This window comes from Peromyscus californicus, unplaced genomic scaffold, assembly GCF_007827085.1.
Source record: "Peromyscus californicus insignis strain IS unplaced genomic scaffold, ASM782708v3 Scaffold_13__1_contigs__length_99412109, whole genome shotgun sequence".
Lineage (NCBI taxonomy): Eukaryota > Metazoa > Chordata > Mammalia > Rodentia > Cricetidae > Peromyscus > Peromyscus californicus.
This window is the reverse complement of record NW_026294424.1, coordinates 68,096,383-68,107,359: the sequence shown is the minus strand read 5'-3', so window position 1 is coordinate 68,107,359 and position 10,977 is coordinate 68,096,383. Positions and strand designations below refer to the sequence as shown.

General features: G+C 43.9%; 1 protein-coding gene across 1 annotated transcript in view; it reads left to right on the top strand.

Moving 5' to 3' along the window:
* Window positions 1–297: 297 nt before the first annotated feature.
* Window positions 298–10,977, top strand: part of Scfd2 (sec1 family domain containing 2) — a 323,332-nt gene continuing 312,652 nt past the window's right edge. The window contains exons 1-2 of the mRNA XM_052735152.1: window positions 298–1,276; window positions 3,575–3,743. Of these exons, the coding sequence (XP_052591112.1) occupies window positions 439–1,276; window positions 3,575–3,743 (1,007 nt within the window). The 5' untranslated portion in view covers window positions 298–438. The remainder of the gene's footprint in view (window positions 1,277–3,574; window positions 3,744–10,977) is intronic.

Sequence of the window (10,977 nt, the reverse complement as noted above, 5' to 3'; positions counted from 1 at the left end):
ATTCAGGGTCACTCAGGAGCAACGGGCAAACACTGCACTCCCATAACATTAATGCACCACACCCCCTCCATTTCAGTACTCTCAATACTTGTGTGGCTCACTACATCTACACTAACACAACCATAGGCTATCACTCATTTCACAGTATTAAGTAACTTATGGGCTCATCAAGTAGAAATTTCCTTTTATTCAGTAGTGCAGAGCATTTTCCCGCGGAGAGGCTCCTCCCGCCAGCCCGCGCGCCCGGCCAGCCAATCAGCGCCCTGAAACGTCATCACCGTGCGCACACTTGGACGCGTCAGAGACTAGCCCACGTGTACTATGTTGACTGTCAAAAGTCTCAAGGTACTCGGGATCCGGAAGTTCTGAGTTCTGACCCAAGTTCTGCCCACCAGCCGGCAAATCGCGGCCCCCGGGCCAGCCGGCAAGTACCGAAGCATGAGCGCCGCGGGCGTACTGTCTTTCGCCCAGCAAGGCTGGGAGCAGGTGCTGGCCAAAGTGAAGTGGTCCGTGGTCTACCTGGACGCCGCCTGCGCCGAGAGCCTGCACTGGAGCTGCGGATCACGCCGGCTTCTGGAGGCGGTGAAGGGCCCAGCGTGCCACCTGAGGGAATTTGAGCCCCAGGCACTCGGCGGTGGAGCCCAGCAGCCCCGGGCGGTGTTCGTGTTGAGCTGCCTGCTGAAAGGCCGGACGGTGGACACGCTACGAGACATCCTTCGCCGCAGTCACTTTCAGCACTGTGTGGTGGTCACGGCCGTGAGCCACGCAGTCCACCTCACGGCTAACCACGTACCGGCGGCCGCCGCGGCCGAGCTAGAGGGGCAGCAGCCGGTGTTCGAACAGCTGGAGGAGAAGCTATGCGAGTGGATGGGCAACGTGAACTACACGGCTGAGGTGCTGCACGTCCCCTTGTTGCTCGCCCCTGCGGCTCCCCACCTTGCCTTTACTCCTGCCTTCGCTACCCTTTTCCCACTGCTACCTCGGGATGTCCATCTCCTTAATAGTGCCCGACCCGACAAGAGGAGGCTGATCAACTTGGGTGAAGTGGATGCCACTGCCCTGACCCCTGAGCTGCTGCTGCACATCAGATGCCTGGTGTCAGGCCTCAGTTCTCTGTGTGAGCATCTCGGCGTACGAGAGGAGTGTTTCGCTGTGGGTTCCCTCAGTCGGGTCATCGCTACAGATCTGGCAAATTATGCCCCTGCCAAGAACAGGAAGAAGGCTGCCACAGGCAGGGCGTCCGTGGTCTTTGTGGATCGAACTCTGGATCTCACAGGTGAGTGGAATTTCTAGGAGTTCTTCATCTTCACTCTGCCAGCTACAGGACCTTTTCATCGATACAGCGTTGTTGGCCTCATATTGAGGTTTTTAATAGAAAGATGAACTAAATGAATCAGTTCCTAATTTGACAGCGTCTGGAGTTGTTTTGTCTGGTGGAGGAGGGCGTGGATAGAGACCAAGTACAGTGTGATTTGTTAAGTGCTGTAACAGGGCAAATATGGCTTTAGCGTGCGTTGTTGTTGTTGTTGTATGTTTTAAACAACTGCACTTAGTCCAGAGACTGTTAGAAACGTCCTAATACCTCTTAGTTGCTGTGATAGAGCACCATGACCAGAAACAACTTGGGGAGGGAAAGGGTTCATTTGACTTAAACTTCCACATCATAGTCCCATCAATGAAGGAAGTCAGGACAGAAACTCAAAGAGGGCAGGGACCTAGAGGCAGGAGCTGATGCAGAGGCCCATGGAGGGGTGCTGCTTACTGGCTTGCCCCACATGATTTGCTCTACCTGCTTTCTTATAGAACCACCAGCCCAGGGGACGATCTTAGTTTGTTCTGTGGGACACATATGGTTGAGGGTTGTCCAGTTGTCCTCAACACAGTGAAACCCTGTCTCGAAAAACAAAACAGAAAAATGGAACTGACCCTACCTGTAAGGAGATGGAAAAAGAATTGTAGAAAATACTTTCAAATGTGTATTGATTTATTCTTAGCTCTCATTCTGTTGAAGTTTGTATAGCAATCTCATATCTCAAATTTTGGCAATGTATTGTTTATACGTGCAAGGAATAACTTTGACCTTAAAATAGGTGAAGAAAAAAATGCTTTTTGATATAACATGTGAGCATTTATTTTCAGAGGTCAACTTTGTCCTAGAGTTAAGTAGCTATAATTCAATAATAGTATGTGCTAGCCACTCAGGGCCAGAAAACTGATACCAGTAGGCATTCCTTTTGCAGGTTAGAAATAAAACTTGAGTGATGTTATTAAAAACTAGTAGTCACTCATGGTCCTGTCATTAATCTCACTCCTTCTCTGTGAGTGACCCCACCAAACTCACTGGTTCCCCAAGTTGGACTTTGGTGGAAGCATGCTTTGGTTTGTCACTGATGCTCTGTAAGGAGGGAGTAGCTGTTTACATCTCCCTAGAGAATGAGTTCCTGCACCTGGAGAGGCTATCTCCCACGTGGGATGAGGTCACATGTGTGTGTCGGTAGTGGGCAATAGTCTGGTGAGGTGACGAAGCCGGAGATAAAGGACTGTTTTCTAGGACATGATGTGCTTGCTTAGCCTCTGCTATGTGGATCTAAGATTGACTTATGTTCCTGTCTGGAAATAATCATCTTTGGCATAGTGTAAGCCAAGAAATTTCTATACCCTGCAGAAGTCAGTTTTTTACTTTGGCCATGAGGGTTCCAGGGAATGAAGTCAGATTGTTAGACCTGACTTCTAGCGATGCAAACACCCTTTTCCCCTGAGCCATCTAGCTGTCCCATCTCTTTTTCATTTTAAAATTATGATTCATTTTAAAATTATGATACGCTTTCCTGTAGAAAAGATCGAGTAGACTTTTTTTTTTCTTTTTTTTTTGGTTTTTTCGAGGCAGGGTTTCGCTGTGTAGCTTTGCGCCTTTCCTGGAACTCACTTGGTAGTCCAGGCTGGCCTCGAACTCACAGAGATCCACCTGTCTCTGCCTCCCGAGTGCTGGGATTAAAGGCGTGTGCCACCACCGCCCGGCTCGAGTAGACTTTTTTAGGGTAGATTTTAATTTAGATTGGTTTGTTACTGGGCCTAAAGCTTATAAGTGCAAATATTTCTATTGGGTATCTTTTGGATAATCACCCAAATTATCTTGCATATGGTCAACTTAAAGTTTCATTTGCTGCAAAGATGTGTGACTGTAGTGTTTTGATTCTATATCAGTAATATAGAGATCGTTTTCAGTTCCTAAAAACTTGTATTCTAAGTTATATTGTTTAAATGTTAAAATGCTCTGCACTACTGAATAAAAGGAAATTTCTACTTGATGAGCCCATAAGTTACTTAATACTGTGAAATGAGTGATAGCCTATGGTTGTATTAGTGTAGATGTAGTGAGCCGCACAAGTATTGAGAGTACTGAAATGGAGGGGGTGTGGTGCATTAATGTTATGGGAGTGCAGTGTTTGCCCGTTGCTCCTGAGTGACCCTGAATTGATGAGTGTATGAAGTAGGTAGTGTAGGTGGCATTATTGGCGTGGGTCAATGTTTTCCCGTCTGCTTTGAGTTTCCATTTGCTTGTGTGGTTAAACAGGAGCAGTTGGACATCATGGAGACAACTTCGTGGAGAAGATCATTTCAGTGCTTCCACAGCTGCCAGGCCACACCAACGATGTGATGGTCAACATGGCAGAGCTCACCGCTGTCCAGGCCCTGGAGGAAAACCAGCACGTGATTGCACCAGGCTGCCTTGCACAATCCAAGTAAGACAGGTGGCTTTGTTGTTTTTCTCTCCGTCTCCTTCCTCCTCCCTTTTCCTTAGCTAAGACGGAATATCTCTATAGAAAAGAAATGAGCCTGTGATCCTAGCACTTGGAAGATGAAGGCAGGAGAGTCAGGAGTTCAGCATCGTCTTTGCCTAGTTAGCCAGTTCCAGGTCATCCTGGGCTACACGAGATCCTGTTTTTAAGAAGAAAGAAAAGAGTGAATGAATAAAACACTACTCATTTAGAACAATTCATAATGGGTAATATTTAGGAAAACGCCACCTTTAAATATATCAATCATCATACCCACTAGGCATAGTAAGCCAGAGAGTGTGGCATTTTCTGCTTTTTCCAGCATCCAAGAAGTGAGTCCGTGAGTGGATCTCCATTTGATAGATAGTTTTATAGGGATTAAGTCTGGGATTCCACAGTTTCTCTCCATACTTGGCTTTCTATGAGTCAGTAACATATTTTGTATTTAAATAATATGCTTTGGGCATCACCGGGTGATGTTTTCTTTTAAAGGCATATCTTTTTTCTCCATACACTTTGAGAAATCAAACAAAGATTGAAGTCATGCAGTGTTTCAAAACAAAAGATTTTTCTTTAGACATGACAATAAAAACATATGTAGTCACACCTTTTCAACTTTGTATTTCATCCACAATTCTTAGGAGAATTATTGTTTTTTTAGATTTATTTATTATTCTTATTTGTATGAGTGCTTTCCTTGAATGGATGTATGTGTCCCATGTTTGATGCCCAAGGGGGTTAGAAGAAAGTGTCAGAGCTCCTGGGACTGCAGTTACAGACAGTTGTGAGCTGACACATGGGTGTTGGAACCAAACTTGGGTCCTCTGCAAAAGCAGTCAGTGCTCTTAACCAGCTGAGCCAGCTCTCCAGCCCCTGCAATTGTTTTTTTTTTTTAATGTATTAGTAGTGAAATAGAGTATTTATTTTCTTTATCTATTTTCTATTTTTAAACAAAAGAGGATGTTTTGACATCATAGTTTCAAATCTAAACAGTAATACATTTAAAATTTCCTGTCACTTTAGAATCAATTTTTAGTATCTGAAGTTTTCAGCTTTTCTTTTGGTACCTAGGGTGGGAAGAAACTTGGAAGTTTTATTCTTTGTCTTCTCTCTGCTTATATAAACAATGAGAAACTAGAGCAAGAGCTTGCCTCTCTTCTGAGGTCCTTGTGATTGGAGGGTCCTCAGAAGCTAACAGTTACGTACTTTCTGTGAGCTAAGAAAAATGAGGACACCAAAGAAGATGGACCAGCATTCCTGTCTTCATGGAGCACTGTTTTTGTTGTGATGGTGTCATGTTATGTTCAGGCACAGTAGGAAAAGTGTAGACATGATCTGACCTGACTGCCGCTGGGGATGTTGAACTGCCACTGGGGACCATTCCTATAGATAGCTGTCAGGTAAATCTGATCTCGTCAGCTTAACCTCATGGAAGAGTGGGCCTTGAGCTGATTGTGTCTCGAGGTCCACATGGAAAGGACGTAGACAGAAGATGCTCAGGGCCTGATGTGAAAACCGTGAAGAAAAGAGACATCCTTACAGGGTACCACTGTCATCAGCTCTGTTAACATTTTCCAGAATGTACTATTGTGTCAAGCTCATCCCCAAGCATCTTGTAGTTGGGAAGTCACTTTAAGTTTTTACACTAAGTCCATGAGGGAGATTTCCCTGTTTTTTAATTAAAGAAATTGAGGTAACAAGACAGTAAATTACATAGATGTGGAGCTAGAAATGCACCCCGAATGTCTGATTTCAGAGCCACTGTCTTCCCCTCTGTGTTGTCCATATGGGGCCCAGAGGAGAGGTAGCTCTTGGCCAGACTCAGGGACTCAATACGACACAAAATAAAGTCACGTCAGTATTTAATACAAGGAGTCCTGTTTGTTCATGATGATTTTTATAGAATAACAGAAAAAATATTGGCATATTTCAGTAAAAAAGTGGTGTTAAAAGGTATTTAACAGCTAATAGAACCAAAGGAAGACTGTTGATCAAATTTTTGAAAGTAGAAATAGTTGTAGTCTAGGGAGCAAGAACTCAGAAAAGCCTCTTCAAGGCCTTGACATCAGAGAGACTTAGTTTTAGCTGCCTCCTGTCTTTTAGTCATTCTGCTTAGGACAGGCCTATCTTGCCATTTGTTCCCTTTTTTCCCAGTGGGGGTTGGGAGCTGTTCATGCTAAGAACTATGCTGAGATCATGTGACATGGCAGGAAGGTGAATGTCTATAGATAACTAGAGGACTTACTTAATAGAGACCAGAGCAGAGATGTCCTTTGGTAATAAAGCACATTTAAGAGAGGACTTGGCATGTCACTCCTGAACACTTAAGATATGTTAGCTGATTTAATGTCTCTCATATCTGTGAGGTATATTCCATCATTCCCAGTTCTAATCCTTTCAGTTTCGTTATGTGACTTAAGGTGTCATATGCAGTTAGACAGATGGAGGTCCAGCTATAAGTCAGTGCTTCCCATTACCCCATGTCTCTTTCATAGAAGCCTAAAGTAATTAGAAAAAGAGCAAGTAAGCTCTGAGAAAAGGTTGTAAAATGAGAGGAATTGGGTTGATTAGAGTACAAGAAAACATGTGAACTCTTACACATTCAATAGGATGGATAAAGGAATGAAAGCAGCCTAAGATCCTTAACAGATGTTATGATTGTGGCCAGCGTATTTAGTCTCTCCAGCATCCATTCTACATCAGGGCCTGTCCTGAAGTGCCTTTTCCCTTGCGAGTGATTGTTTAAGAAATGGGCATGACACCTGAGACCATGTTGGTGTCTGAGGGCCTTACTGCCGCCAGCGTCATACTGATCTGGATGACCTGTGCTGCCACTATGGCCATGGTGATGTCTGGCCCAAGCTGCTGCCAAGGGCCATGTCTGAGTCCGTGTTCCTGCTACAGCTGGGGTCTGTGATGATGTCTATGGCCTGTGTTACCACGGGTGGGGGGGATCTTAAGAGCCATTCCAGTTGAAATCTAAGGGCCATGCTGAGCTGGTCCTGCCCCTCACTGGCCCTGGGATAGCTGGTCCTGTCCCTTTCTGGACACTGCAGCAGGAAAGCTGTCCCTGCCCTATAGATGGATTTTTCTTTTTGGGCTACCAACTCACAAAAAAATGACATGGAGACTTATTAATTATGAAAGCTTGGCCTTAGCTTAGGCTTGTTTCTAACTAGCTCTTATAACTAAATTAACCCATATTTTTTAATCTACATTCTTTCATGTGCTTGTTACCTCATTTCCATTATGTCCATCCTGGTTATTCTGCATCCAACTGGGGACTCTGTCTTTCTTCTTCCCAGAGCTCTCTCTGCCCAGAAGTCCTGCCTATACCTCCTGCCTAGCTATTGGCCATTTAGCTTTTTATTAAACCAATCACAGTGACACATCTTCACATAGTGTAAAGGAATATTCTACAACACTGCTCCCCCAAGGAAGAGCTGCCCCCCAACCCCTACTGAGCAGAGATGGCCCCACCTATCACCGCAGGTGTGGGAGAGTTGGTCCTGATGGCATGGGCCTAAGAGAGCTATCTCTGCCCCTCACCTGAGGTGGGTGGGCCCAGTGGCCTGGACTAACCAGCTCAGCTACCACCCAGACCTACATTCTGGGCCTTGGATGGCCTACCCTAACATCTACTCCATCTATGACCTGCTGGAGCATGTGAAGAGACTGGTCCTGCTGAATGATAACTGCAGGATCTCCATGACTCCAAGCAACAACAGGATGTCTGAGAGGAATTTTAGTGAGGGTCCAGTGATGATGGTGTACCAGAGGCCTTGAACCAGACCAATGACTCATTGCAATGAACATTTTGCTGGTGGGGCTGATTGGTCAAAAGGGTATACTGCATGGCACACTGTGGCTCCCAATGCCATCAGGATGAATGAAGACGTGTTGGAAAGATGGAGGAGGGAGGTGGGTTGTTTTTGTTTTTAATTAATTGGGGGTGGGGGCTTGGGGAGCATGCTGCAGGGGTGAGGAGTGGATATGGAGGAACTGGAAGGTGAATGGGATTGGGGTGTATGATGTGAAATTCCCAAAGATTCAATAAAGAATTATGTAGTTTTTTGCTCTCTCTTCTCTTTGAGGGCCTACTACCCAGCTCCCAAATAAATACACTGACGCTTATTCTTACTTATAAATGCCTGGCCTTAGCTTAGCTTGTTTCTAGCCAGTTTTTCTTAACTTAAATTATCCTGTCTACCTTTTGCCTCTGGGATTTTATCTTTCTCTATTCTATGTCTCTTTCTTCCCTTACTCCATGGCTGGCTGTGCTGCTGGGTGGTTGGCCCCTGGCATCGTCCTCTCCTTCTCCCTCTTCTCTCCTATTTGTTTTCTCTGTCTGGCAGCCCTGCCTATCCTTCTCTCCTGCCTTGCTATTGACTGCTCAGCTCTTTATTAGACCAATCAGGTGTTTTAAACAGGCAAAGTAATACAGCCTCACAGAGTTAAACAAATGCAACATAAAAAAAATGAAATACATCTTTGCATCATTAAATGTTCCACAGCATAAACAATGTAACACATCTTCAACTAATGTTCCACAACAGAATTATGTTAAAATAAAAAGCATGGGCATGAGGCAGGAGGGAGTGTCTTCTTCCTCAAGTCTTTGCTTCCTAAACATGACTCACAGAAAACCCTGGCTCCTTTTCTATTCCTCTTCTCCCCTAACTCCCAGGACTCCTCAAACTCCCTGCTGCAACAGGGAAGGTCAGTGACTAGGATTGTTGTAAAGAAGATCATTCTTGGATGCCCCCACACTGTTTGAGTCTCAAATTATGTGGTAAAATATATTTCTTTATTGTTTAAGCTAAATTGAATCACTGTTTTCAGACAATCACAACCAAAGCCATGCTGACACATTTTCTGTGCCTTATTTCATCTATAAAATGAGAGCATTGCTTTCAATGCTATCTAAGCCTCTTCTTGTATTTTAAACAAAAGTCATCATACCTAAGCTTCTGCTCTGACCTAGCTCCACCTCTGAGCACTTACATAGGCTGTGTCCAATTGTATGGTCTTTGCCTTCATTGGTGCTCTTTTCTTTTTCTAATTAGACTATGAATGAATGTTACAGAAAATGAGGTTAAGTGCCATCCAAAGATGAGTTCTAGAGGGGTCTGAGAAAGCTTTAGTGAGGGCAGAGCTGGAGAAATGATGATGATGGAAATACATTATAAAAGACACAGAAATACATACTGAGAAAATTATAAACAGTCATTGGGAGAAAAATGGTGGCTTTGTTTCAGTTGCTTGCACGGATGAAGGAGTTAACATTGGATGATTTGTCCACAAAGAAGGAATTGAAATAAATCCCAGTTTTCCTGGCATACACCATATGTCCATCACAATAGCAATAACCACTGCTACCTTTGACAGCTCTTCAGAAGCTTCTCAATGAGAGGAGTGAGGATCAAATGCAGAACAGATGGGTACTTGGCAACAAATGTGCCTGCAATGGAATAGTATTTAAAAAGCAAGTTTCTAAGTATGATATAAGCTTTTATAATAAAAATTTATTGCTAATACAGTTTTTATAATAGGCTGTTTGCAATTACAGCCATTGAAGTTCCTGCCAATGCAAATGAGAAATTGAGAACATAAATACATTACAGCATGGTATGGCCATCCCTATCCACCCTTCCCTGGATTATGTGAAATATTTTTGGCATGAAGAAGGCAGAATCCTTTTTCTTATTGAAATGGGTTTCTGTTCTTGGCCCCAAGCCCCACTCTTTCTAATCTCTTAGACTTTCAGTATCTTCAGCCTTTACCTGATTCTCCAACTGCATGTAATCCAACTGGTTCTGGCCTAGGGCTGCAGAATTTTCTGGCTACAGTGCCTATTTCTCCTGTTCTTCCTACACTCTTCCTGTGAAAGCCAAGGACTTACGATAGATTCTAAGACTGAGAGCCACCTGGCTTCCTAGGTCCTCTCTTTCTCACCTCCTCATCTGCCCCTTTCCAGTTGCGCTGGCTTTCTTACTATTCTTTGCATAGGCATGAAGTGTCTTCTTTCAAGACCTTGGCTCATGATAGTCTCTGTTCCTGGATCCTTCTCACACACTTGCCCCAAGTTTTTCTTCATTTTCAGCAAGTCCTTTCTTGTCACAGGGTAGGCAGAATTTTTGTCAGGACTGCCAGCTCCAAAATAAACCCACAGAGACTTAATATTAATTACAAATGTTTGGCCAATAGCTCAGGCTTGTTACTAGCTAACTCTTACATTTTAAATTAACCCATTTCTATTCCTTTACTTGCTGCCAGGTACTCATGGCTTGTTACCTCATTTTGTACACACCCTGCTTCCTCTTTGGCTGGCAACTCTGACTGCCCTTCTTCCCAGCATTCTCTCTGCCCCGAAAATTCTGCATACCTATTGGCCAATCAACTTTTTATTAGCAATGAGAGCAACACATTTTCACAGTGTACACAGGATTATTCCATAGCATTGCAGTCCTGTCACAGCCTGGGTTTAGGTCCTGAGATGGGGAAGGGGTGTCAGCATGAAGAAATGAATTGTCTGACCACAAGATAAGTTTCACACAGTGGCTGGCCCAGAATAGCTCCAGCTGCCTTTATTTATATGTCAAAAATAAGCATGTTTTTCTATACTAACAGACACATTTTTCTCATCTTCTAATGTTAACCTCTATCAAAAACAAATATATCAAATACTTTTTTTCCAACGTTTACATCAAAACATCTTTAAACCAAAACAACACTTATCATTTTGCTAGCTTGGCCAAACATCAAGCCAGGTCCATCCTGTCTTTACAAAACTAAAACGTGATAAACATAGGCACACATTTTTCAAGAACAACAATATTGTTCAAAACTTAACAAAGCATATTACAGAAATAGGGGTGATCTACCTCTGATCCTGTCAGCACTGAATCAGAACAGCTCCCAGGGTCTGGAGTGACAGCTGGCATCCCCAGACAAGAAACTTGAGAAGCATCAGTCCCCAAAGAATTTTAGGGGAAAATATTTGAGAAAAAATGGGGTTCCCAGGAACGATCACATCTGTTCCGTGCATGACTGACAAAATGACACTAAAATTTCCAAGAGAATCATCAGTATTATGAGAGAGAAGAGAGCATGCTGGCCGCGTGGTCCAGCAGTATTCTATGCTATCCTGAAGTTCACTGGTCCTTGCCGAGTGAGACTGTCCCTGTGGGCTTTGCCT